Source organism: Arachis hypogaea, chromosome 13 (genome assembly GCF_003086295.3).
Source record: "Arachis hypogaea cultivar Tifrunner chromosome 13, arahy.Tifrunner.gnm2.J5K5, whole genome shotgun sequence".
Lineage (NCBI taxonomy): Eukaryota > Viridiplantae > Streptophyta > Magnoliopsida > Fabales > Fabaceae > Arachis > Arachis hypogaea.
Genome location: NC_092048.1, coordinates 136,796,457 through 136,823,390, shown reverse-complemented (window position 1 = coordinate 136,823,390; position 26,934 = coordinate 136,796,457). Strand labels below are relative to the sequence as shown.

General features: G+C 32.8%; 6 protein-coding genes across 7 annotated transcripts; 1 reads left to right on the top strand and 5 right to left on the bottom strand.

The window, feature by feature from the left end:
* Positions 1 to 1,540: 1,540 nt before the first annotated feature.
* Positions 1,541 to 4,115, bottom strand: LOC112791897 (single-stranded DNA-binding protein WHY1, chloroplastic). The gene is made up of 7 exons (XM_025834922.2): positions 3,722 to 4,115; positions 3,506 to 3,606; positions 3,327 to 3,419; positions 3,083 to 3,177; positions 2,837 to 2,910; positions 2,480 to 2,568; positions 1,541 to 1,901 (listed from the first exon to the last, which is right to left on the bottom strand). Exons 1-7 carry the CDS (start codon positions 3,933 to 3,935, stop codon positions 1,779 to 1,781), a joined length of 789 nt encoding a protein of 262 aa, XP_025690707.1. The 5' UTR covers positions 3,936 to 4,115; the 3' UTR covers positions 1,541 to 1,778.
* Positions 4,116 to 4,724: 609 nt separating this feature from the next.
* LOC112791898 (SPX domain-containing protein 1) lies at positions 4,725 to 5,883 on the bottom strand. The gene is made up of 3 exons (XM_025834923.3): positions 5,602 to 5,883; positions 5,393 to 5,525; positions 4,725 to 5,182 (listed from the first exon to the last, which is right to left on the bottom strand). Exons 1-3 carry the CDS (start codon positions 5,836 to 5,838, stop codon positions 4,791 to 4,793), a joined length of 762 nt encoding a protein of 253 aa, XP_025690708.1. The 5' UTR covers positions 5,839 to 5,883; the 3' UTR covers positions 4,725 to 4,790.
* A 2,360-nt stretch (positions 5,884 to 8,243) lies between these two features.
* On the top strand, positions 8,244 to 11,589 carry LOC112791896 (uncharacterized). 2 transcript variants are annotated; one of them, XM_025834919.3, is made up of 8 exons: positions 8,244 to 8,578; positions 8,660 to 8,715; positions 9,120 to 9,282; positions 9,567 to 9,655; positions 9,918 to 10,050; positions 10,575 to 10,667; positions 10,950 to 11,052; positions 11,142 to 11,589. In XM_025834919.3, the coding sequence occupies exons 1-8, from the start codon at positions 8,372 to 8,374 to the stop codon at positions 11,504 to 11,506; spliced, it is 1,209 nt and encodes a 402-aa protein (XP_025690704.1). In that variant the 5' UTR covers positions 8,244 to 8,371; the 3' UTR covers positions 11,507 to 11,589. The 2 variants fall into 2 exon arrangements, 1 of the variants encoding a protein (XP_025690704.1); XR_011870043.1 differs by having other exon boundaries at positions 8,245 to 8,578; positions 10,785 to 11,052.
* Positions 11,590 to 12,070: 481 nt separating this feature from the next.
* LOC112791895 (AP2-like ethylene-responsive transcription factor At2g41710) lies at positions 12,071 to 15,044 on the bottom strand. The gene is made up of 8 exons (XM_025834918.3): positions 14,221 to 15,044; positions 13,843 to 13,925; positions 13,684 to 13,692; positions 13,495 to 13,583; positions 13,330 to 13,403; positions 13,184 to 13,234; positions 13,016 to 13,092; positions 12,071 to 12,838 (listed from the first exon to the last, which is right to left on the bottom strand). Exons 1-8 carry the CDS (start codon positions 14,472 to 14,474, stop codon positions 12,216 to 12,218), a joined length of 1,260 nt encoding a protein of 419 aa, XP_025690703.1. The 5' UTR covers positions 14,475 to 15,044; the 3' UTR covers positions 12,071 to 12,215.
* A 1,138-nt stretch (positions 15,045 to 16,182) lies between these two features.
* LOC112791894 (pectate lyase-like) lies at positions 16,183 to 18,210 on the bottom strand. The gene is made up of 3 exons (XM_025834917.2): positions 17,825 to 18,210; positions 16,838 to 17,738; positions 16,183 to 16,716 (listed from the first exon to the last, which is right to left on the bottom strand). Exons 1-3 carry the CDS (start codon positions 18,043 to 18,045, stop codon positions 16,492 to 16,494), a joined length of 1,347 nt encoding a protein of 448 aa, XP_025690702.1. The 5' UTR covers positions 18,046 to 18,210; the 3' UTR covers positions 16,183 to 16,491.
* A 5,926-nt stretch (positions 18,211 to 24,136) lies between these two features.
* LOC112791892 (pectate lyase) lies at positions 24,137 to 26,239 on the bottom strand. The gene is made up of 2 exons (XM_025834916.3): positions 25,912 to 26,239; positions 24,137 to 25,697 (listed from the first exon to the last, which is right to left on the bottom strand). The coding sequence occupies exons 1-2, from the start codon at positions 26,139 to 26,141 to the stop codon at positions 24,572 to 24,574; spliced, it is 1,356 nt and encodes a 451-aa protein (XP_025690701.1). The 5' UTR covers positions 26,142 to 26,239; the 3' UTR covers positions 24,137 to 24,571.
* Positions 26,240 to 26,934: the final 695 nt, after the last annotated feature.

Below are 26,934 nucleotides of genomic sequence, written 5' to 3'. Positions count from 1 at the left end.
AAATAAATTAACACTTTTGACAATAAAAAATATAGGAAAATAAATGTAACATAGTCCTAATTGCAAAATAAATGTAGAACGGGTGGTTGCAACATCAGTGTTTCAGATCTTAATTTAAGGTAACTACTCAAATGAAGACATTTTCATCTTAAAATGATAGTTAAGATATTTTTTATGTCCACGGACAAGGGTTAATTTATGCAAGTCGAAACTTCATTTAAGAGTTTGTGGTTGTAAGGTGGGATTCAAGTATTCGATATTAATAAGCTAATCACGAAAGCATCCCAAATTAGTTATGATAAGTTGATAACTAAGATGTTAATATGTATTATGTTAAACAGTTTGAGCGAACATGTCAAATTATGTAACAGTTTTTCGATGATTATCATCACATGAAAATATTTTCATACGATTATTCATCTAACTTAAAATCATGAATGGTCAATTGAAAATGAAGGCTTACTCGGTAATGGCAGAGGTGAAGTCGCTGGAGACGGCATAGGGATCAGGAAAATAAGCTTTTTGGTTTTCTATTTTAGCAGCCTCAGCTCTTTGCCACCAATAAGGATCAAAGTCTCTGGTTAGATCCTTGATATACGCATCGGTTTCTAGGATGTTAGCATACATAGTGGGAATGCAGGTTAGTGCCAACAAAAGAATTGGCAACAAAACTTGAATTTTTGATGCCATGGCTAGAGCTTTTATTTTATTTTATTGAGAAGAAGAAAAAAAAAATATTGTAAAAAAGACGCCTTGCCTAGGGACTCCTTGTTAATTAACAAGAAGTTAAAAACAAAGCTCCCCATGTTAGAATGAAAGATTTGATATTTATAAGGTAATGGGCAGTAGAAAGCACCATAAACGAGTGTTGTGGATGTCAAATTATTTAGGTTGAGATTGGTGCAAATTTGGCAGAGGCCTAACAAAGTGCCTAAAAGAAAGGGTTATTTTTTTGTCAAATGCATGATTTTGAGGTTATTAGTGTTTTAACTTTTAAGGATTAATATTTTGCTATTTTGCTCCTTTCCCTCTATCATCTCTTGCTTGACTGAAATCTTTCAATCCAACTTAGAACTTTATTTTGCTATTTTTTCCAAACACTTTTCAAGTCTTTCTTTTTTTAAACTTGCTTGAGCCTTGAGAGATCTGTTTTTCTTTAATTAGAGTTTGAACCTATAAAATTGCAAAAAGTAATAACCTATATCCTCCACCCCCCCCCCCTCCTTTTTACTTTGTTATATCCTCATTCTTCTTTCCCTAATGTTTTTTAAATAAAAAAAACCATAGTTATATATTAATATATTATTATTCTCTTAAATCTTTCCAATTGATGCTTCTAAGTTATAAACTTCTATGAATCTCTTAAATAGGTTTTTTGGAGTAATAAAACAACTAAGTTTCTAAAGAATTGTGTAATGCGAGAAAAAATAAAATAAAATAAATCATTAAAAAATGAATAAGAAGAATAAAAATAAAAATAAAATCTTTCAAATTCGCTATCTTTTTTGGAAATTCCTTTTCAAGCCCAATTGCACTAGTATTTGATTCAAGTGATTAGAGCAATTTATAAACACGTTTGAGCAATCTCTTCATTGTACACACTAGTCATAAGACATACAAGTATACTACAAAGGAAAACAAGTGATCCCAACACTACCATCTCAAAATTCCTAAAACCATTATCAGCTAACAGGGCAAAGCGAAAGTGAATTTAACCCATTTCAAAGTTGAGAGAAGGCTCAAATAGGTGGTGCTATGCAATGGCAGAAAGCTGATGATCACAGTCTATTCCATTCATAGTCTCCTCCATATGTAGGGTTTGCATTATTCGCTCCTCTCGAATCCTCTGGCTTTATCGAGTTCGCAAAGGTGTGCCAACCGAGAAGGTACGGCATAATAAACTGTAGTGATAACCAAAAACAAGAGTAAGTGAAATAATAGCAAGGTTGTATGCAAAGAAGTCAAATTACATTTAAGCAAGCAGGAACCATGTTGTGTTGTAGACAAGTCCTTGTTTTTAAGGCTTAAGAAAGTATATTATCATAATGAATAACATATTGAGGTCAACTCGCCAATGAACTCTTAAGCTATTCAAATATTTGGATTCTCTTTTGAGTGACAGGCAGCAAAAATCTTTTTAAGATTTGGTGCCTTCTTAAAGCATAACACGTACTCCTTGTTTGGACAGACAAAAGGAACATAGAAATATTCCAGACCAAGGACGTGTTTGGTTTGGGAGTAAAAAACCAAAAGATGGGGCTGAAATTTTCATGGATGGGCTCCATATGTACAGCCAAGAACATGCCGTAAAAAGGTAGAGCTACTATTACTATCGATGCAAAGCAATTTCATATATAAGTCAGATATTGAGTGCTAAAATTCTTATATGGTAATCAGTCATTTCAGCTGCCATAGGTTTCCAACTGGATTATAATAGAATTTAGCAATGCAAATTTTGGCTTGAGAGAGAGAGAGATACATTGAAAATTGAGCTCAAAACTGTTAACTCTGCTCTTGAAACAGGGATGTAGATGTTTTCATCGACATTCACAATCCTGTTTTGAACACCTTCAAAAATAGCATAACGAAGTCAGAATCGGAGCAAACATAACTGCATATCACTTCATTATAATTTTATATTGCGTGCATCAACATAAAAATGGTAATATATGATACTCTTTAGATAACTACACTAAAGACTGATCACCGTCAAAATATTCCATTGATCTGTGATATTATCAGCTCTTTGCAAATCGCAACTTATGTAATGGACTGAATCAAAATGGCAAGAAAATTAAATTATACAACAAAGGTTCACAAAAGGAAAGAGGATTACTGAGGTTAAACATGTGACCAGAACCATCTGGAAGAGGATCCACCTTCAAAACTTTTCTGACTTTTCCTTCATCACTGCACAATATAAAATTTCAGTCCTTTTTTATTGCCAAACCTATAAATACAGCATGCAATTTTTATCACAAGACAAATCAAACAGTAATTAGTGACATTATAATATGTTAATCCAATTAAAAAATCACATTTTATAATAATTAGAATTCAGAAAAGTAAAGCATAGAAGTACCTTTTGCCCTTCATAGGATCATGGAAGAATTCACAAGACTCCCTTGCGCCAAGGCTGATCACAGTTCCCATTTCACCCACTGATAAAGAGAACACCTGCAATCAAGCAAACAGGACCAGACATTGTAAACTACAAGAGTAACTCACAAAGTCAACAGAATAATCTATTTTAGTTTCTGAAGATCATATTCTGAAGTGACAGATATCGTGAAACAGACTCAGCATGTCATTATCCTCAAATTCACCTGCTTTCTAGTCCAATCATACTGGCGCGAAGCAATTGCGGGTGCAAACTGAAGCAGAACATAACCTTCCCTAGATATTTTGAATGCCCCTGACTGCAAAATTTCACCATTATAGTCCAAAAAGATTAGAACAGATCCAATGATATAACGACCACCAAAACCAAAATGAAGCAACATACATCGAGCGGTGCAAATTCCGGAGGCCTAGGAGTGATGGAAAGTGCAGCCTTCCCTTTGTAAATGGAGTGACCAACATAAACCCTTGGTGGCAAAGCTCCACCTGAACACACACAGATACAAACATCAAACCAGAATTAGGGTTTAGGGTTTAGGCTTTGTTTTCTCTCTCAGGAAACAAAAACTGTTTAATTGAAGAAAGGGATAGAAAGAGGTACCTGAAGAAGAAGAAGAAGAAGAAGGTGCGGAGGAGGAGAAGGTTTTCTGGTCGAAGAGGTCGGAGTGGCGGCATGTGATGGAGAAGGGCTTTGGAGTGACAGAAGAAAAAGGAAGGAACTTTGGAGAGAGAAAGGAATGGTTCTGAAGGCAGAGAGAATTGGAAGAAGAAGAAGAAAGTGATGAAGGGATTGAGTGTAGCTTCAACTGCAACATCCTTCACTTCTTCACCTTAGCTCCCTCTCTTCTTCTTTCGCGGCTATATCAATCTCTTTATCATCTTCATTCTCTAATCAAATAATTTCAACACAATATCTTCTTTAATAAATTTATTCTTTTATTTTAATATTATTTTCAACCTATATTCAATTACAGAAACATTACATTATCCACGTTAACTTACCTAGCCAGCTCAATGAACCTTTTAACCTTAGGACTTGAAATTGATAGTTGGAAGTTGTTAAATGATTTAATTTATTTGACTAAATTTTTATCTAATAACTTTTAATTATTAATTTTATATGAAATTGACTGTATCTGAATTTTTACCATCTAATATTTATATTATTATTGTGTATATCTTTTAGTTGTTATAATAAAGTAGATGCTATATTATGTGGAAAAGACTCAAAAGAGCATTAATGCAAATATTACAACGCACATAAATATAGGGATGAAGGCACGTAAAAAATGTGCAACAAGGTTTAGGCCATGTCGAGTTTTAATTTTTAGACAAATAATAATAATAATAATAAGGATTTAAAATACAACATCGAGTAAGGTTTATACTTTAAATTGAAAATAGATTTTTTCAATTATTAAAAAAAATTGAAAGAGTAAAATATAATTTTTAATTTTTTAATATATTAACGAAGAAATATCACATTTTACTCTATCAATTATTTAAAAAAAATTGAGGGAATTTATTTCCTTTTAAATCCTTCGATTATTATTATTATTATTTCCAAAATAAAAACTCGCAAACATAGTGAGAGTCAACGGATTCTGATGGATCACTTTGCTGCCATTTTATGATGCAGTGCAGTTATTTGTTTTGAGTTTATTCATCCTCTAAATGCTTGGAGTTGAAGAAGAGCTTCCACTGCTCCTAATCTCTCTGAGGGTTTGAAGTGCCATCAGAGTTAATTTGATGAACTCATTCTCCATGTTCTCAATCTTATCAGGAACTTCTTCGGAAACCTCCTGCATCTTTGGGATCTCTCCACTTGTTTCATTGTTCCTATTATTATTATTATTATTTTCACGATCATAGTTCTCATTTGTTGAAAAAGATGGCCCTTCATATAAGGGAAAAAGAATGCTCAGTATTATCTCGCACTCCTTTACAAGCTTATTCACCACATCAATCTTAAAGAATGGTTGGTTCAACACTTGTTGAATGAAAGGCAATCTGTGTAGTGCACCTGTTCGCTTATCATATTTTTTTATTATCTTCACTAATCCTGCACATACAAACAAATCTCTTATCTGTAATCACTGCATATTGTATTTAATGTATCCATTCAATATACAAAATTAAATAATTTTTTATTCAATAATACTAATCATTAAAAGGACAATTTCAAAAATCTTAACTAATCAAAGATCACTTCAGTAAATAGTAATAACAAAACAAAAATATTTAGGAGACAATAATTAATGCATATATATACCTGTGTAATTGAGCAAGCTATAGTTCTCTAACAAAACCATCTCTCCATGTAGATCCACTATGTCCCTCCCTAATGCCATCAGTTCTGCATCTGAATCCAAATCAATGGCCCTATCAACTCTGTCTTGCAATTCCTGTAATACAAACACCATTAATAGAATGAGTAATAATACAATAATAGAATGAGTAATAATAATAATACATTAATACCTTCCATTTGATGATGTACTCTTCCTCCTTTTCAACAAAGAAAGCGTTGAACTTGTCAATCTCTGCCAGCAAGAGTTGAAGGAAGTGGTTGACATATCTGGGATCCAAAAACAGCAATTGGTCTCTGGGACAAATAATCTTCAAGAGCTTCTTCAATTCCTTATAACACAAGAACTTGTCACGCCACTCAGGCTGGGTTTGCTCCACCAGCTTTCTCAGTTTCTTCATGAAGTGCATCCTTATTAGTTATTATTGTTTATATGATAGAGTAGTTCACTCTAATTTAATTTCCTCAACTAGTAAAGATACATATTTTCTTCACCTTGTAACTAATAAATATATACACAACTATATGTCTTGGTTTTCTGGGTTTCTGCGTCGTGTATACCCTCCGAATATTCTTCTTGTACGTATCGATAGAATATTCAACTTTGAATACACCCCTGTATGTAAGCTAGGTTCTCACTGCCTCCAGAAGAAAAGGATAAAGTTAAAATCATATTGAATTTTTTTTATATCACAAATTAGATCATTATTCATCTAAAAATTAGTTATAAATTACAAGATTTTTTTTATAGTTAAAATAAATTTTAATTGTTGACTCTTTTTTTATGGTTTTGGTTATTTCTCCATTGGGATACTCGATCATGGACTTGTATATTCCAACAAATTTTATCTGTCTCTTTGGATAGAGGTTGGGGAAGTATCCAACCTAGGAGTGTCCGATGCGTAGAGGAAATGGTTGTTAAGAATATCCCATTAAAAAATCTTGTATTGACTATAAATTAATACATAATAAAAATTTTAGAATAATTTATGTAAAATTAATATTTAAAAATTATTAGATAATAATTTAATCAAATTTGTTCAATTATTTAATAATTATTGACTATTAATTTTATATAAAAATAATCGCATGTGAATTTGTACTTTAATATATATTATATAATACGAATATACGATACATCCAATGTTTAGTACTAAATATCCATCAACTATAATGATTAATGGCCGTAGCCGTACGTAGTGGGTTATTTTTAGTAGGTCATTCACAACTCATAACTCAATCTCATATATGAAACCCTATTTAAAAATCACCTTTGTCGATTGTATGATTTTTTTTACAGGAATTGTATGATTGTTACGATAATGGAATCTTCTTCAATAAGTGCAGATATCCCTTGCGCACATCAGATTTTGAATATATAATATAAGAATTTTGCTATACATTTAAATTTAAAAGTATTTTTATCAACTAATTTTAGTTAAGTTTGTCTAAATTTAATAAAAATTGTTCACAGATATGTACATAAAATCATACCGTCCTTTTTTTCCATAAAATAGTACCAAAATTTTTAATTGTAATACAAAAATTTTTTAATATTGACACAAAAAAAAATATTTTAACATCGAAAATTTTCAGGATTTTAGACTTAATGTTGCACCTTTTTTTTTCTTTTGTTTCTTTCTATTATTTTTCTTTCTTTTGTGCAAAATTTCTGTATTTATTATAAAAAAGAATAAACCAAAAAAATAAAATAAAAAGTTGCACGGTTCTTTTTTTTTTGTTTACATTCTTCTTAGAGAATAAAACACTAAAAATTATGTGAATATGAAACAAAAAGAACTATAAAAACAGAAAGAAAGAGAAGGAGGAATTATTTGAAAAAAAATATAAAATAAAAGAATAGCATAGAAATTTTTTTACTGCAACATAAAATCTTTTTAATTTTGATCCTAAAACTTATTAGTTACGACACATAAAATAGAATGTTGCAATTTTTTTTATTCTTCTTATTCTTCTTCTTTCTTCTTTCTTCATGTATAATTTTTATATTTTTATTTATAAAGTTATGTATTTTTCTTTTTAAAATTTTTGTGTTTCTTATTAGAAAAGATAAATAAAAAAAATAAAAAGTTACATATATTTTTTTATTTTTTTGTTTGAGTTTTTTTAATTTTTTTTAGAGGGTGAAATAATAAAAATTATGAGAGTGTAAAAAAAATTATAAAAGTAAGAAGAAGGAGAGAAAGAAAAAAAATAGGAGCAATATTAATTAGAGAAAAATATAAAACAGAAAAATAGCGAGATGAAAAACTAGGGAAATGCAGTATGACTCTAACAAAGTAAAAACTAACCATGTTATTCTTATTAATTATTATATACTCTAATAAATAAATATCAAATTTAAATTATATTACCATTAATTATATTGCAGGTTGAATATAGTTGAAATCTCGTGCATGTATATTTTGTGAAATCAATGTATTAAAAATTTAAAATATAAAAAATAACTAATATCAAAAAAGAAAAAAAAGGATTGGATTGGTTTTTGTTCTCATTTTTTTTATTATAATATTATTAATTTTTTAAAGTGTTGTAAAAGAAAAAATGGAAAAATTAAAAATATTATTTTTGGTGAGTAGACAGCGCCTGAGGCCCGAAAAAAAGCGAACAACAACCAAAAATATTTTTTACCGTTTCTAAATAAAATTACAAAAACAGAAAGTGAAAACAAGAATAAAGCCCGTAAAACGAAAGACCAAACAGATAAAGCCCAACAAAGCAATGGGCAAAAAATACAATAGGCCCAAAAGTTGTGTTCGATGTGTGTGTGTGTGTGAGAAAGAGAGAGAGAGAGAGAGAGAGAGGGAAGGGGTTATCGTAAATGTGAGCGCATCGTTGTCTTGTTGGTAGCCACACGCTCCATCATCATGAACGGAAAATCAAACTGTTTTTCAGTTTACGATCAAAAGCAAGTTCGTTGAGATGTTACTACTATTACTACGCACTGCGGCATCTGGTGCTGTCACATATTCATGCAAATGCAAGGCACCATCACTAAGAACAAGAACCCGAACCCTTATGCATCTTTTCCTTCCAATTCATTCCAACACCAACATCAATTCCACTATCCTTTGTTCTTCATCCTCACTCAATGATGACTCATTTTCTAACCCTAAACCAACAACCAAGGCAAGCCACAACACATTCATTTACTATTATTATATTCATTTCTTTTCTTTTTATATTTATGTTTATTGTGATGATGCTTAGTTGGGTTACACTCCTCCAGAGGAACTCTTTGGCCTCGACGTTGAACTCAACCCAAGGTATTGCTTTATGTTACTAATTCCCATGCTATCAATCATTATGAATCTGAAATTTTGGCTTGTGGTGTACTTCATTTTGGTTTATGAAAATCAAACATGATTCATGTTCACTTCATTCAGCACCACAGAGAAAGTTTCTTGCTTTAGGCGTCTGGCCCCTTCTGACCTGGAGTTTCAGCTTGGAAGTTGATGCTTTCACTTCAGTTTATTAGACAAAATCATCATGTCCTTTTAGTTGATGTGGTGTGGTACTGCAATTAAGTGCAAACTGAAACTGTGTTGACTGTCTTCTTATAATAATGCTCACATTGTTTCAATTAGACCAAAATTCATATGGACAACTGAATGTTGTTAAGATTACACCATATAAGTGACTTGAGATTAATTTAAAAATTTCATTGCAGCAAAACTAACTCTCAGACACAGGAGCCAAGGTCTTGGTTTGGTCCAAATGGACAGTATATCAAAGAGCTTCCTTGTCCGAGTTGCCGGGGAAGGGGTTATACTCCGTGTACAGAATGTGGAATAGAAAGATCAAGATCAGATTGTCCAAAATGTAACGGAAAGGTATACATTTATGGGTGTTATACTGTTATATTGTTCTCAGAATAAAGGCAAATTTCAATTTGGTCTTACCAGGATTCAATTTTGATACGCAAAATTTAGTAGTTGAATCAGCCATTCCTTCTTTCGTATCTTATGTGGTTATATACAAGGCTTTTCACTAATTCGTACTTGGTATTTTGTTAATATTTGTAGTAGTTGCGAAACACTAGGATATTGAACATCATATTAGTGCAACCATATCTGCTGGTTTTCTCACATTCTTCCTTTGGTCTTCATGTAAACAGGGTATAGTGACTTGCCACCAGTGCTCTGGAGAATGTGTTATATGGGAAGAATCAATTGATGAGAAACCATGGGAGAGAGCCCGTTCAATGTAACTTCTGAGAAGCAAACTTCATCTTTTCCAATGTTTTTAAGAATTCTTTTCATGGCTGCATACATGAGTTATGATGCACATTTCTTAACACTTTCAAACTTTTGTAGGCTAAGGCACAAACACTTGAAAAGCATACTTGATTTACACACAGATCTGGATTGTTGTTTATACAAACCTTTGAATCCTGAAAAATGATTTTATTTTCCAAGTCCTATAGGATGTTTCTTTATGGATTATTTGTTTAATTTTTTCTTTCCAGTTCACCACTTAAAGTGAAGGAAGATGATGAAGTAGACAAGTTAGACATAAAGTTAGATGTGAAGAAAAAATCCAAGCGTGCTTACCAGTCACCATCTCCTGAAGTGGGATTAAAGATTAGTCGTTCATTGAAAGTGAGTTAGCTGCTTACCCTTATGTAACACACTTATGTTTGATATAATTTCTTAACATGCATGTTTTTTACACAAAAGAAAGAATTGAGCCCATTATCTAGTTCCCTTGATAGATTGATATATACTCCTTTCAGTGTACAATAACTGTCGCTTCGAAACAAATTTGAGAGCGACATATTGTGGACTAGAGGGATTATATGGCAAAAATGAACTTGCACACTCAGAACCCATATACAGATGCAGAGACTGAGAGAAGAACACAACTGTTTAGAAATATTAAAAGCTAAGTTCATAAGTAATAAGAATTCTTCTTATCATGTAGGGTTTAGCATCATTTTGTTTAATTTATTTATTTATTTTTTTCTAAGAGACTTTTCTTAACGCAGTTATGAGTTTCCAACAATTTAAATTTCCTGCACTCTTTATCTACGTTATGTCTGTCTTCATATGGGAATCTAAAAAGGAGGATTTATAGATGTTGAGATTGCCAATTTAAATGTCCATGTTTAGTTGAATGATTGCAGAGTCTTAATGCGAAAACTGGTCTATTTAGCAACCGAATGAAGATTATCCACCAGGATCCCAAGCTTCAGGCGCAAAGAGTGGCTGCTATTAAGGTTAGCAATACAAGCATTTGTGTTTCATTAAAATTTGGTGTCTTAAAATATACCTTCTCTCAATATTAAAAATGAATGATTGCCTGCTTCATATTATATTCCAAAATGTGTGTCCAGGTAGAAATAAAACTAAGCATCAAGCGCATGTGTTACTTAACACTTGAGTATTGGCACAAGACTTCATTTCATGCTAGGAGAAAATTGTCCAAGTACTTGATGCACAAGAGTTTTGGCACACTGAAGATTCGTTATAAATAATATTTTCTTTAATAATGGATGCAGAGAGCCAAGGGAACTATTGCAGCAAGAAAGCATACTTCCAAGACTATGAAAGCTTTCTTTAGTGATCCGATAAACCGTCAGAAAAGGAGCATGGCCATGAAGGGTCTGTCTTGTATCCTTGCACTCAATATTGCTGATTGGTGTTCTTTGGACGTCATAATTATTAATCTATTTTGTCTACCTATAATGCAGGAGTGAAATTCTACTGTCAAAACTGTGGACGCGAAGGGCATAGGAGACACTACTGTCCGGAACTCAAGGATTCTTCGGTTGACCGGCGATTCACATGCAAATTATGTGGGGAAAAGGGCCACAACAGAAGAACATGCAACAAGTTAAAGATAAGCCACGACAATGGTAGAGTTATAAAACACAATAGGTGTAAAATATGTCGCCAATATGGCCATAACCAGAGGACATGCCCTCAAGTTGTTCCCAGCAAAAGAAGGGACACTCTCTTGAATAAAGCATACAAGTGTAGGTTGTGCCACAAAGAGGGACACAATATTAGGACATGTCCTAGCAGAGTTGTTACTGAAAATCCTCAAGATCAGTAGTCTTGAGAAAAAGACACAAGCTTCTCTAGTGATATTTTATTCACGACAGAAATCAGAACTGAAAAAGCTGTGTGTTTTGCTCATCCTTGTGTGTTCCCAAAAGGGGTCCTTTTATCCTTGCAGTAATATTGTATGCTAGAGAGAAAAAATGAATCAAAATTCTGACAATAGAGCACTACCCGAAATGCAATGTAGCAGTTGGTTCCTATATTGGGGATAGAAAGAACTTACACAGTGAGATAGTAGAAAGTAGAGACTTTAGCATCCGTTCCTTCGGAAGGTATAGAAATTGACTTAAAACTTGTTCCTCAACATGATAAATTATCTTAACCCATGTCCTTAAATTACCGTCTCCGCTCTAAACATGTTTTTTGTCCCCAATCTCTGTCTTTTCAGTTTTGGGACAGTAATAAATGCTGCTTAAATTTACATAGTTTTGCATCGATATTCAGACAAAAGCAGAACATTGATTTATCTTTAATTTACCATGAATTGAAACTTGCTGTGTTAAATGAGAAATCAGAAATGCAACTCATAAACATTAAAGTATCTTTTGTTTGACAATGTTGACTTATGAGCAGACTAAGACTAGGTCACAATGACACTGTGCACATCTTAGCAATTTATTTGACATCTACAGTTATGTTGAGAAAGTATATTTTTTTCTTAACTGTTTCTTAGCTGCTAATAAAAAAGATAACAAAAATAATCAGTCAGAAATGTTGAAAGCACCATTCCACAGCGATGGCATAACAGTTCTGTGATACATTGGCATTTTGCTGCTTTCTGGAGACACTAAGTTAGGTAATCTGTTGATATTGGAAGAAGAACCAAAGTAAGATATACTGTTAGTGTCATTGTTATTAAGAATCCCTCCAATCCCATCACTGCCCTCTTCTGGATATTTCAATTCAACTTCTTCAGCTTCTTCATCTGCAGAATTCAGGTTTCTCTGCATCAGTTCTCTAAACACTGAGGATTTTAGGAGAAGTCCTAATGCTGTTGGGGAAGATGAAGGTGATTTATAGCATGGACTTAAAGGTGCCGCAAACTTGGAAAACTCTTTCTTCTTGGTGATGTCCAATTCGCTTGCAGGGACTGGATGGAAGTTGAAGTTTGATAGCTCGGTGGCTCCTGTGGCTAGGATGGGGTTAGAGGTTGTAAATATCCGAGGGTCTGTGCTCGGCTTTTGATCTTGAGAGGTGCTAGAGTGTACTCCTCCTGGTCTTAGCCATCTGATGTAAGTGCTCAAGTCAAAGTTTGTCACAGCATTTATGCCTCTGTATTCAATTGCAGCAATATCATACGCACGAGCTGCCTCTTCTTGTGTACCTTTTGGACAAGACATTGAGCACGTGTAAGATATCAGCCCTTTATCTTGACAAGACTAGTCATTATTTGTTTCTTTCTCTTCTCTGTCATTCATGTCTTTGGGCACATTGACAGATAAAAGGGAATGGAGAGAAATGGCATAAAAGGTAACAAGGAATTAAGATTGCGAGAACTCACTGTAAGTTCCAAGGTAAAGGTACTTGTTACCGAACACTCTTCCAATCCTTGCTTCCCATCTTCCATTGTGATGGTGCCTGTAATCAATTTTTATCCTTAGCATCAAATATATGTTTGTAGGCAACGAAAGGTAAAGTTTGATTGCATGAGTTAGAAAATGCTTCCCACCTTGCTACTCCTCTATACTTTGATACACCTCTAGAAAATCCACTGCTTCTTCTGCAATACACACGCAGAAAAGGATATAGATTATGGAACTTGGAATATATCAGAAAATTCTTAATGGCAGTATTTCTTGAGGAAATGAGGTTTACCTTCTCAATGAAGCAAGGTATTCTTCTTTGGTTACAGTTTTCATTATCTCAATTTCTTTCTCATAATCTGATACCTGAAAAAATATCACGTTAGTTAGGCATGGATATCAATAAGATAACCATAATGAATAAAACATTATTGAAGTGTATATGCTATTGACATACTGGAAAATTGGTGAACGTTGATGTTCCCCAATACTTAAGTGCAGCCAAATCATAAGCTCTAGCAGCAGCTTCTTCATCATTATAAGCTCCTGATTTAACCATGAGCATTGAATCCAAAAGGGTTAATTTTTCTACTCTGTGCAGTTATATCCAAAGAACATATGAAGGAGTCAGAGTTGAAGTACTCACCCAAATACACTGTTCCACATCAGCAAAGCAACACATCCAAGTTCAGAAACAGAACCACGATGGAAATGAACAAGGGTGTTAACAATCAGAAAAAAGAACAAAAACAAACAAATACCCAATGAAAGTGAAAAGTAGCGAGTCCAAGTTTTCAACATCTACCTTGCTTTCCTTTCTTTTTCTGAGTTGGATTCCATGTCCCTTTATCCCATAGATGTGCTTCATACCTTCCAGTCCATCTGTGTCTGCTTCATAAGAAGATATGATCAGCCTCAAATCAGAATTCAGAAAGGAATAAAGGTTAGTTTACTATCAAATTGGTCTTTAGTCAGAGTTACATGTGGTACTTGAAACCAAAACATTATAATTTTTATTTTAGTCTTAAGTAAATGACTATTTTACCCCACAAAAATCAAAATATTAGATGGCTGAAAAGCCAAATTTTCAAATACCATAGGATAATTAACAATTTCTTAGAGATCATTTTGTCCTTAAACCAAGAAAAAAAAAATATTTTATTGATTTCGAATATTCACATGCCTGCTAACTCCTCTGAACCTTGAACTTCTCTTCACGGTGCTGGGGGTCGATTGGCCACTCTGTGGTGTCTGTTGGGCTTCCGGCTGTTCACCTTGTTGTTCATTGCCCCCTAACACCGTTAGAGGCAGAGGCGAAGACGAATCTCTTCGCCGCCTTTTGATGCCCCTTGAAGCATTAGCCTCGCTGCCATCCACCATAACGTGTAACCTATTACATCTTGGGTTGAATTCACTCTTCACAGATGCAAGCTCCATTTCACACTGACTCCCAACTTCTAACTTCTCAGCAATCAAATGTCAAGTTGCCAAGAACAGACCAAAATTGGAATGAGTTGTCAAGTTCAAACTGTGACTTGTATATATACATTTCCAGAATTTGTTTCATGCTTATGTTGCCCTTTGTTGTTTTTAACTGCTTCTATATACAACAAAAAATGACGATGATAACTTTAATATAAGACAAATTTTGATTTTGTCAACACCCAAAATACCAAGAAACATCAAAGAAAATTTCCTGTCGTTTGTAAACACCCGGCAGAGCTAAGAGCCCGCAGCTAAGAGCATACTCATATTACTTATTAGCGGTATAATAAAAAATTGTCTGGCTCAATGTTGAGAAGCATCCAAAAACAATGCTTTGATAAAATCAAGGTAGATCACTTTAGTCATTTGTGCACTTATACTTTGCTAAGTTATTGTATTAATATAGGAAATTTATCTCAAAATTGTAATTTGCTCGTTGCTCATGATTATTTATTTCAATATTTGGCGGAAGATGTTCCGGACAATTAATATAAACCGAAATGAAATCTCACAAGGACTAATTAGTTCGAATTTTGTTATCAATATAAATATTATTTATTGGGTGATTTATAAATATGAGCAATGCTAGGGCCCAGCAATTTTTGTGATTAGTAACCATCAAATAGCTATCAATGATGATTTAATGGTGTGAGATTGGTGTGAAATTTCATCCAATGACTCACCTTTATCTGCTGGTTACATGCCGGTCAAAATTCAATAAAATTGCTGGCCCCTAGACTTTTCCTATAAATATTTTTGTAAGTAAATGAATTTGCAAATGTCTTAACTTTAGTAGAAAAATCGATGTCAAACATACCTAAACTTTTGTTATCTATTTTTTTATTGGAATATTTATGTTATTACTACTTATAATATAAATATTATAACAATGGATTAATAGGCTATTAATCCATTATTATAAAGTGTAACTTTATATATATATATATTGGAACTTCATTTAGGAAGTAAGACAAGTGATTTTGGTGTGTTGTGAATAATAAGTCCAAAGGATCTACGTTATATTTTTTGGATTTTAGAATAAGCATGAGTAAGTCATTTGTCTTGTGCACTAGGATTATATGCACTACGAAGAGTACTTATTTTGTCAGTAAAGAAAGTTGATAATAAAAAGGCCTAGTAAATGTCGTCCATAGAGTTTTTATTTGCTCCATCATTTTGTGCTAAAGTTCCAACAAAGCTTGGTCTTCTCATACCAGATTGTACAGCAGAAATATTCCCTCTTCGGAACTTTTAGAACTGCAATTCCTATGGAAACACGTACCTGTAGTTGTTATTACAATATGATTAACAATTAATTCTTATTAATCCATGTTCTCAGAATATCGTTAACTGATTCCTAAGTTTCATGTTTTTTTTATCAGAGTGAATTCAAATTATATTATGGGTTTTGACGATTTGTTAAGATATATAAAATGAAAATTTTAATTGAAAATATTTTTTATATTTTTAATACAAGGAATATATCAATCATTTTTATTTAAAAATATTATTATTTTCTAAAAAATATTCTTAAAATACTTTTGAGTTAAATTCTTATTTTTAATGTAAATAGGGGCTAACGCTGCTAATACTTTTTAAACACTACGGTTCACGTTAAAAGGTATCTCAACTCAAGAGGGGAGGAAACTATTATAACTCATTCTCTATATGTAATCATGTTTTTCTATTAAAAGAATAAAAGAATCTCAAAGTAACAGCAAAAATTAGTACATCACCCTTCATTCATGAACTAAGGTGGTGGCATTCCTTTCCACCGTTACATTTTTGGTGTTCTTAATTAATCCTTTCCTATCAAAAAAGAAAAAGAAAACTAATGAAAAGCACACAACAATGAGAATGTGTGCAAAAACTGCAAAACTAATGGGTATTTACATTTGCAGCATCCAGCAATGAGTGTTGATGAATTGAATTATTTACAATCTTTAATAATGGCGAATAATTAATTAAGCTAGCATGGTTGGCCAATTTTGCATGGAAGAACACCCGCAAAGCGTGTAAGCCTTCCAACATATGTTCCTGGCTTGGCTGTGATCATGTCCTCCCTTGAGAATGGTCTGTTCTTCAATTCAGCCCCTGATTGAACGAAGAATGCTCCATTCAAGTATTCATCATTGATTGATCTCCATTGCCAGTTCTTCCATATGCTTTCTTCTGCGTATTCTCTCTTCGTTATCTGAATCAACATAATTTATCATTATTTGTGGTTGCAAATATAAATAAAAAGACTTATCTCCAGTACTTCACGTACTTGAAGAAGACAACTGCATATGAGTTTTCACCTAAATAAACATTACCTCTTTGGCAAAGCGGTTTTCAGGGGCAATGAACCTGTTACCCTCACTGATGATGGTAGGGTTCTTGCTGCCACCAATGGCATACATCTCCCAATGAGTGTAGTCATTGTTGACAACATGGACAAAACCATGTCTGGCCCTTGGCATTCTCTGAACACACCTCTTGCCGTAGTGGTTGAATGCCAAGGTGATTTGCATGATCTTGTCGCCGCTGTAGCTGTCACTCGCTCCAAACAGCATCACCTCATTGTGGTCAGTGTAATGGCCGTTGGAGATGGTAATGGCGGTGGAGCCCATAATGGCATCAATCAATCCATCGGAGCAGTTTCTCATGGAAACATGGTCGATCCAGATGTTGCTTGCGCCAAAGATGGAGATACCATCACCATCACTCTGTGTCCGAAATCCGTAATGAGTTTCGGAGTCCCTAATCATGCCACCTGTCTTGACCACCGTGTTGTAGACCTTGATGCCATGGATAATGACGTTCTTGATGAACTGCACGGTGATGCCAGCACCGTTTGCAATTTGGACATCGAATCCCCTGCCATCAATGGTCTTGTTGCTGGCCATGATGAGCTCTTGCTGGAGCTTGATCACCATGCTTCGGGAGAAGATGATCCACAAGGGTTCAGTTCTTGTCACTGCATGCCGGATAGTACCTGGTTTCGGAGACAGCAAGTCACCATCTGAAGAGTCGTTGACCACGTAGAATTTTCCTCCTTTTCCTCCAATGGTGTTTCTTCCGAATCCCTGAACACAATCTGCAAGTTTTTGGCGGTTATTAGCCCAGTTTGGGTCACACCTCCAGCACCTGTCAATGGGGTTGGTCGCCATGCATGCAGCTCCTCTATTCTTTCCTTTCAACGTCCTTCTTCCTCCACTCTTTCCAATAATGTCGCTTTAACAAAACAAGAAAAAAGAAAAACCCTAAATATCATTATTCTACCTTTAAAGATAACATTGATGATGAGAACAATTACGTACTCACTAATGGCAGACGTGAAGTTTCCAGAGACTTCATAGGGATCAGGGAAATAGGCTTTTAGGTTATCAGTTTTAGCAATCTCGGCTCTTTGCTTCCAGTAACCATCGAACTCTTGTTCATGGTTCGTCCAGTACTTATCGTTCTCAAGGATGTTAGCATCAATGCATGTTAATGCCAAACACACAAAATACAACAACAAAATTTCATTTTTTAATGCCATGGCTGCTACTAAACACCTTCCTTTTTTTTTTAGTAATGCAGGCCAAGGTTTAAGCTTCTTGAGGAATTACTATAATGACGAAGCAAAAACCCCAACCAAGAAGAAGAAGGGGTGAAATAAAAATATCCCTTTCTTTGAGGGGCTCGTTAACAACAAGTTATATTATTATAGGTCCCGACTATGTTGTGAATGAGAATCTTGGTATTTATAAGTTGCAATGCACTCAATTAAAAACGGGTGTATATTATTGTGGATCCCAAATTTAGGTACGGATTAGAGTAAAGTTAGCAGAGGCCAAAAAACGTTAACACCTACATAAATGGGTTATCTTTTGTGTTTTAAGGTTCCTTATTAGTGGTGGTGGTGGATTCTGAGACGTGATGAAACAGGGTTCAAACTTCACAATTTGGGAGGCACCTAAATTAAAGAGAGGAAAACAAGAAGGGAAGAGTGAACTGTCCGTCGTTCGTAACTTCTTGTTTAATTTGATACTGTAAATGGAAACTATTATTTTATAGAGTATTTATCCATTTTAATTTGGTTCTCCGAAGAATTTTGAATTAGATATTTTAGTCTCTAACAAAAATTAATTATTTAATTGATTCTTAATAATTAATTTCATCAGTCACTTAGGTCTTTGACTCCGTCAACTTTAACGGAAGATAAAATGGTCCCTGACAATTTTATCAGAGGGACAAAATGATCCCTCATAACTCTAATAGAGAAAAATGATTTCTGACCTTTTTATTCGAAAACGACACTGTTCTTCCCCAATTTTCATCATATCTCGCATAATTCTAACATTCATACTCTCTTTCTTCATCTTCACATCATTTTTTTCCTTCCTCTTCTTCAGTTGCAAGGTCAAGCCATGGTGCAACTGTCACCCATGTCGCACTTGCCTCAACATGTTATGAACCACACACTTCCTAAATCTCTGTGACTGGTACACCCATCTCCTCCGCACTTCACCTACCAAAAGCATCCACTTCCACGTCCTTGATAACATTACCTTCAATCTCGACAATGTCTACCACATCCTCATGACCAAGTTCCACAACTACCTTAAGGACATGCTTTTCTCTCTACTCTCCGGCAAGTAATATAAATTGTTGGACATTAGGACATTATGAGAAGATTCTCATTCAAAATCATATGTAAATTCTCATTTGGAATGGATTCCAAGTGATTCATTCCTTCTTTTTCAGAGTCCAAGTTGGTAGACTGCTTCGACGTCACATCCAAGTTATCAGTACAACGAGAAATGTCGCTGTTGTCGCTCATATGGAAACTGGAGTGATTACTGAACATTGGTTCGGAGAAGAAGTTGAAGGAAGAGATCAGAGTAGTGGACAATGTGGTCATGGATATGATAGGGCAGAGGAGGAGGGAGATGGCAACGACGACGATGGATCTTAACAAATCAAACTTGTTGTTTAGATTCATGGGATCCATCGAAGGCAACAAGTACTTGAAAGACATAATCATTAATTTCCTAAGTATGAATTAGTTGAGAACAAGTTGAGAATTTTTCTTCTTGTGAACATTAAAATTACAGAGTGTGCATTGTGTAGCTTGAAGTTACGATATTAGACTGTTAGTATTATGCGAGATATAATGAAAATTGGGAGAGAATAGTGTCGTTTTTGAATAGAGGAGGTCAGGGACTATTTTGTCCCCTGTTAGAGTTGTCAGGGACTATTTTGTCCTTCTTTAGAGTTGAAGGAGCAAAGAACCTTAGGTAGCATTTGGTAGAGAGACAGAGACTGAAAGACTAATACTGAGAGACAGAGACTAAGAGATAGAGACCGAAATAAATTTCAGTATTTTGTTTGGTGCAAAGTGAGAGACAGAAATTAAAATAATAATAAAACTCTAATTTAATTTGCACAAAGGATAAAATTGGAAACAATTAATTGAAATGAAGGTGTTTTAAGTATAAAATGTTATCAAAATTTCAGTCTTCGTTTCTAAAAATTTCAGTCCCATGTGTCCCTACTTTTTGGAGGTACTGAAATATTGAAATTTTAGGGACAGAGACAGAAATTTTAGTACCAGTCTCTGAACCAACAAACATAATAATGTGTCTCAGTCTCCCAGTCTCTATTTCAGTACCTCAAAACAAACGCTACCTAAGTAATTGACGGAGTTAATTGTTAGGGACCAATTGAGTAATTAATTTTAGTTGGAGCTAAAGTATCTGATCCAAAATTCTTTGAGAACCAAAATAGATAAATACTCTATTTTATAACCTTACATTTTTTGAGTTTAGTATAATATTATCATTCTCATTATATAATAAATGTATTGAATATATTATTTTATCTTTATTTAAAGTAAAATACAAATAAAATATTAAAATTTATAATAATATTTTTGAACTATAAAAATAAAATTTTGAACAAATAAGACCATATATAACTAGATTAATAGTATGTCAATTTTATACTAAATTTTATATCAAAAATTAATGAAAATTTATCGGTAATTTAATATTTTACTAATCTTATTTTAATTTATTTAAAAAAAAACAAAATTTTTATACTAAATTTATTATTTTCATTGTTTACAAATAATTAAAAAAATTTTAAAAATAAATTCGAATGAAAATACCAAAAATATATGAATTAACTTTGTAATCATGACAATGTATTCATTAAAAAGATGTTGTGCTCAATTTTAATTTACTTGAAGAATTTTTTAATAATTTTTATGAGATATTAAAAAATAAAGTAATAGTAGCAAGAGACTAAGAGTTATATATAATATAATTTGTATATAAACCAAATAATATAATAGTAAAGGTCTTATACAACATACATAAGTAATTCAAATAATTTGAAATTTAAATATTTATAACATAAATTTTTTATAATAATCATTATTATAATATTTTATTTGTATATATTTATTGTATTTTTTTTTTGTTTAAAAGAAAGAACAAGCTCAACACACAGAATGAAGCGTATGAATGTCAGAAAAATAAACCAAAGCAATTCTTATGTCATTTTTGGCATAGCCATCAATATGAGTTAGCTATCACACCACTTTTTAGAGTATTAAAATGATTTAGCAACACAATTTACCACATTTGTTGCCTTATTCTGAAAGATGACTTTATTTCTACGTATCCAGATATATATTCCATATAACTAAGAAGAAGCCAACTAACCATTTTTTGCGCAAATCTTTTCTCAAAGGCAACGTCCTCCGACTCTCAAAATATTCTTTTATTGTATCTGGGATGCTCCAAACACATCCCACATCAGTAATTTCTAAACACCATACTTACCAAGCATACTCACACGTAACAAACAAATATTGCACAAATTCAACTTCTTTATTATACACAACACAAACATTATCACGCTGTTCAATGATATTCAATCTACTCAGTCGATCATTTGTATTAACCTGACCTACTAGCACAAGTTAAGTAAAGAACTCAACTCGAGAGGGGACTAGTCCTTTTCAGATTCCACTTGTGAATTTATATCTAAAAATATCATTCGTCAAGGTCTCTTCCTACAATACCTTGCACAAATGAATTAATAATATAAATGTCTTTCTTGTCAACTTTTCATACCATTCTATCTTAGCTTGTACCCCAGCTATCAATCTTATATCTTACAAAATATCAAACAGTTGATTTAAACTTTTTGTTTGTCATTGGCAAAATTTTTTCCTCCATTAAAAATTTGAAACTCATTCTATTCCATCCCAAAATTTATCATCTCCAATTACAAATTCTTTATTATTTAAAATCAAGAAGAATTTTTTTAAAAAATCTTTCGTATATTATCATATATTTAAAAATGTTGATGTAGTATCGTTAACAAAAAAATAAAATAGTTAAAACTCATTATATAAAAATTTTGTATCAACTTTTATAGATAGAAAAATAGATAACTAAAGGATAAATTAATTTGTTTGCATCACACTTAAAACTAATTTTGTGGTTTTAAATGAATGATTTCATAAAAAAGATTGGGTTATAATTTTATTCTTTACTTCAGCAAATTGGTTTTTATATATAATAATACTAAATGAACAAATATTTTTTTCAATAAAATTCTAACTAAATAGCCGAAAAACAACTTAAAAAAAAAAAAACAATAGGACACATCTTCCGTAATTTCTACTTCTTTTCTTCTTTTTTTTCTTCTCTTCTCTTGGCATGTTTTTAATCCATCCTCCTTTTTCTTTTCACATATAGATTCTTCTTTTTTTCTTTTTCTTTATCTTCTTATTTTTTTACTGTTTCTTTTTTTCTTCTCTTATATTTTTTGTATTACTTTGGCATGTATAACTTTTATGTTATTATATTGATTTAGTACGGTCCTAATTTGGTTTAGTTTTATATTTTTTTGAATAAAAATATTATATATATATATATATTAAAATTAATTATTATATATTTATATATAAATATATAATTTAATTTATTTTTTTAATATATATTTTATATTAATAACTAATTAAAATGATTAATTTTAATATACAGTAAGTATAATTATTTTCTTGAACACGTGCCTCTTTCTTCCGGCATAGTTATCAAAATCGTTTGTTCGATCCAACTGAAAAATCGATGGGCAATATAATTTGGTTCAACATACAGACTAGATCTACAACCAATAAATTTGTTATTATTATGTAATAGTAAAGATTTTAATTTTATGAAAAAGTATATGTAACCAACTCTAAATTAACTAAAAATAAAACAACTTAGTTAATTATAAATATAATAATTAGTTTTATTTATTTATGATTTAAAATATTAGTTATTAAATATTTTATTATCACATTCAAATTAGGAGAAGATGCATTTAATATTATTACAACGTGAATCACGAAAATTGATTTAATTAGCTTCTGTCTCTTCACCCTCTTTCCCTTTTCAAATGTCTAAAATATAATAAATCAGGAAATAAATTCAAAATCATCCAATTTAAAAAAAAAAACATTCTAATACCTAACATAAATACTATTTACGTAGAAGTTTTGAATTCACCCATAAATATTTGGTTGGTTTTTGATTAAAACCATCTTAGTTTCCTAACATAATTGTAATTTTATTCAATAATAGCATATTTAAAATTTAAACTTTAAAGTAGGCAACGTTATTATTAAATAAGTGACTAAAAGCAACAGATAAGCTGAAAGAAGGTTCCAAGGTTATGATCCGTTTGGTAGGCTTAATGGATAATATGATACATGATTATTAAATGGCAACTAATTCCATGAAAATGTCAAAAAGAAAAATGTTAGGGGACAATAATTTTATTGAACAATATGAATAATTACTAATCAAATAAAAATATACTATACCTTTAATTTAATCTTTTAAATTTTAATATTAAAATAATTATTTGTACACTAATAAAATGAACATTTAATATATCTATTGTTTACATTGTTTAATATTTTTATTGTTTATCTATATTTTTCTATGTCAAAAATATCTTCTTATGATGATTCTTATTTAAAAAGTATAACTTATTTATTTTGCAACATTTTAAATAAAAATAATACTTTTATTTTAAATAAAATTAAGTCCTACAATCTATCATCTAATGATAAAATAATATATCTTTACATAATGACAATCACTAAATTTTCATTAGATAGTCACCTTATTAAATATAGCTAGCACTATGCACTTATGCAGTGTTAGTTTGTCCTAATATTATATAAGATATGAAATTTTTACTCTATATATTATTCTTTATTTATCCATATTCCAAAACCATTTTAAAAGTTTTATTTATTTATTTATTTGAAATATTATAAAGGTCCATTATGCTAATGTGGCAGCATACTTAATTAAAAATTTCTCTTAATAAAAATAAATTATTTCTCTTTCTATCCTCTTATGAAAATAATTTTTTTCTTTCATGCTTAGAAAATTAATACGACAACAATTTATGCCAGTATAGATTGTTGACGAATTTCCTTTATATTCAAAAGCGAACAAAAAGAAAGTTTTTTTTTTAATTTGGAGTAGATTTTGAGTGTAATTAAAAAAAATTATTTGAAGATTTTGCTTCTTACAAAAAAAAATGGAAGATAAGAGGAATATTGAATAATTAAATTGATAAATTTGTGAGGTGAAAATTTAGGCGTAATCAACTTTATCGGAAATTGATAATCGAGAGCCATTCAATAATCAAATCATTCAAATTATTTAATGGTTCTCGATTATCAACTTCACTTAAAGTTGATTACACTTGAGTTTTCACCAATTTGTAAATGCAATTATTTGAATGAATTCCGTTACAAGTTGGTTGCCAAGCAGGGGGCAGTAGTAGATAACTCATGGTTTTTCTACTCAAAAAGAAAGAATTTCACAGTGAAAAACTCAAAAAATTCAGTACAAGAAACTAAGTATAGAACTATGAATCACATTCCCAAAACCAAAGCCACAGTTTGCAGCATCCACCAATGAAGGTTGAAAGCAAAAGAATGAATTGAATTATTATTGAAGAATCTTCAATAACTAATCAATAAGGAAGAAGGAAGTAACTAACTAGCAGGGATGTCCAATTCTGCATGGAAGAACACCCGCATAGCGTGTTAGCTGTCCAACATATGTTCCTGGCTTGGCTGTGATCATATCCTTTGTTGAGAATGGCCTGTTCTTCAGTTCAGGTCCTGATTGAATGAAGAACGCTCCATTCAAGTACTCATCATTGATTGATCTCCATTGCCAGTCCTTCCATATTTTTTCTTCTGTGTATTCTCTCTTGGTGATCTCCTTGGCAAACCGGTTTGGGGGGGCGATGAACCTGTTACCCTCGCTGATCAGGGTAGGGTTCTTGCTGCCACCAATGGCATACATCTCCCAATGAGTATAATCATTGTTCACAATATGGACGAAACCATATCTGGCTCTTGGCATTCTCTGAACACACCTCTTGCCGTAGTGGTTGAATGCCAAGGTGATTTGCATGATCTTGTCGCCGCTGTAGCTGTCACTCGCTCCAAACAGCATCACCTCGTTGTGGTCAGTGTAGTGGCCGTTGGAGATGGTAATGGCGGTGGAGCCCATAATGGCATCAATCAATCCATCGGAGCAGTTTCTCATGGAAACATGGTCAATCCAGATGTTGCTAGAGCCAAAGATGGAGATACCATCACCATCACTCTTTGTCCTGAAGCCGTAATGAGTCTCGGAGTCCCTGATCATGCCACCGTCCTTGACGACGATGTTGTAGACCTTGATGCCATGGATGATGACATTCTTGATGAACTGGATGGTGATGCCAGCACCGTGTGCAATGTGGACATCAAAGCCTCTTCCATCAATGGTCTTGTTGCCAGCCATGATGAGCTCTTGCTGGAGGGTGATGACCATGCTGCGGGAGAAGATGATCCACAAGGGTTCAGTTCTTGTCACTGCATGGCGAAGAGTGCCGGGCTTGGGAGCCAGCAACTCATCGTCGGAAGGGTCGGTGACCACGTAGTATTTTCCTCCTTTTCCTCCGTACGTGTTTCTGCCGAATCCCATAACACAATTCGCAAGCTTTTGGCGGTTATCAGCCCAGTGTGGGTCACACCTCCAGCACCTGTCAATGGGGTTGCTCGCCACACATGGAGCTCCTTTGTTCTTTCCTTTCAACAACCTTCTTCCTCCATTCCTTCCAAGAATGTCCCTGTCCACAAACATCAAACCAAAGTTCAAAAAGTCAAACATGATATAGAATACGCGCCATCAAAATTTATTATTTTTTACCATCACATAGGCTATCAATTCAATTCCTTTACTCTACTTCTTTTAGTTTAATAATCCAACAATATACTTTATCGTATACTTTTAAACATTAGCCTCTAACATTCCTCTTGTAGAGTGTAATACAAAAAATTTACCAGCTAATGGCAGAGGTGAAGTTGCCGGAGATGGCAAAGGGATCAGGGAAATAGGCTTTCTCGTTTTCCTGCCTAGCAACCTCGGCTCTTTCTCTCCAGTAAGAATCAAACATTCTTAGTTGGTCCTGCCAAAACGCTTCACTCTCCAAGACATTAGCATAGAGGCTGGGAATAAAGGTAATTGCCAAACAAAGAAAATAAAACAAATTTTGAATTTTATTAGGTGCCATGATACTTATTATGTTGGCCAAGGTTTGCTCCTTTTGCCTCCAAAAGAAGCAAAAACCCCGGCCAAAAAAATCACCCTTGACTGGGGATTGTTAACAAAATTGAGAATCCCAAGTATGTTTCGAAAGAGAGACATGGTATTTATATGATCATGGCCTTCATGTCAAGGAAAACAAAATGGGTGTGGTTGAATCTAAATATAGGTTTAGATCCGAGAAAACACAGGAGAGGTCTAAAAGAACGTGATACCTCTTTTACAACACGTGCAATTTTGGCAAACACTTGTATCTTCATGGTCATGGTCATGGTCAAAGGCATTGCACAAGATGTTTGATCTAAAAATAGTTGCTTCTTTTCTTATTTTTAATGAACAAATTTATGAGGAAAGATGTGGTCGTGTGCAAAATTTGATACAAGTGATTATAGTTGAGTTATCACGGTTTTGTTATTTAGTTTCATGAGAATATTCCTTCTAACCCCAAGGCTGCAGTTAAATTGAAACATTGGTGGCAAGTATTTACATACATGTTTGAAAGGGGTAGTGATAAGTGAAAAACAAATTATCATAACTTTAATTTTATCTGTTATAGACAAATAATCATGCGTATCACAAATATCTTAACAAATAGAAACAAACAAAGGCCAATGACAATCGTAACCTTTGAGCTTTAATGAAATTTTTCTTTCTTTTTTTCTGTGTCCAAGATAACATGCATTCATATTTCTTAATCTTCTTAGTATTAGACCTAGAGAAATATTAAGTGTAATATTGTGGGAAGGAATCTATGTTTTGAA

Bases quoted from the DNA above. Each gene is read 5' to 3' on its own strand.
- LOC112791894 (XM_025834917.2), bottom strand. From the start codon at position 18,045: ATGGCATTAAAAAATGAAATTTTGTTGTTGTATTTTGTGTGTTTGGCA. The intron at 17,739-17,824 runs GTACGTAATTGT...GTTTTGTTAAAG, and splicing joins TTCACGTCTGCCATTAGTGA to CGACATTATTGGAAAGAGTG. The intron at 16,717-16,837 runs GTAATGTTTATT...ATGTTGATTCAG, and splicing joins AAAACCGCTTTGCCAAAGAG to ATAACGAAGAGAGAATACGC.
- LOC112791898 (XM_025834923.3), bottom strand. From the start codon at position 5,838: ATGCACTTCATGAAGAAACTGAGAAAGCTGGTGGAGCAAACCCAGCCT. The intron at 5,526-5,601 runs GTATTAATGTAT...TTTGTATTACAG, and splicing joins AGTACATCATCAAATGGAAG to GAATTGCAAGACAGAGTTGA. The intron at 5,183-5,392 runs GTATATATATGC...TTGTATGTGCAG, and splicing joins TAGCTTGCTCAATTACACAG to GATTAGTGAAGATAATAAAA.
- LOC112791895 (XM_025834918.3), bottom strand. From the start codon at position 14,474: ATGGAGCTTGCATCTGTGAAGAGTGAATTCAACCCAAGATGTAATAGG. The intron at 13,235-13,329 runs GTAAACCTCATT...TGTGTATTGCAG, and splicing joins TACCTTGCTTCATTGAGAAG to AAGAAGCAGTGGATTTTCTA. The intron at 13,093-13,183 runs GTGGGAAGCATT...AATTGATTACAG, and splicing joins AAGTATAGAGGAGTAGCAAG to GCACCATCACAATGGAAGAT.
- LOC112791892 (XM_025834916.3), bottom strand. From the start codon at position 26,141: ATGGCACCTAATAAAATTCAAAATTTGTTTTATTTTCTTTGTTTGGCA. The intron at 25,698-25,911 runs GTAAATTTTTTG...GTTTGTGGACAG, and splicing joins TTCACCTCTGCCATTAGCTG to GGACATTCTTGGAAGGAATG.
- LOC112791897 (XM_025834922.2), bottom strand. From the start codon at position 3,935: ATGTTGCAGTTGAAGCTACACTCAATCCCTTCATCACTTTCTTCTTCT. The intron at 3,420-3,505 runs GTATGTTGCTTC...GAAATTTTGCAG, and splicing joins CGGAATTTGCACCGCTCGAT to TCAGGGGCATTCAAAATATC. The intron at 2,569-2,836 runs GTAATCCTCTTT...CTATTTTTGAAG, and splicing joins TGGTCACATGTTTAACCTCA to GTGTTCAAAACAGGATTGTG.
- LOC112791896 (XM_025834919.3), top strand. From the start codon at position 8,372: ATGTTACTACTATTACTACGCACTGCGGCATCTGGTGCTGTCACATAT. The intron at 8,579-8,659 runs GCAAGCCACAAC...GATGATGCTTAG, and splicing joins ACCCTAAACCAACAACCAAG to TTGGGTTACACTCCTCCAGA. The intron at 9,656-9,917 runs GTAACTTCTGAG...TTTTCTTTCCAG, and splicing joins TGGGAGAGAGCCCGTTCAAT to TTCACCACTTAAAGTGAAGG.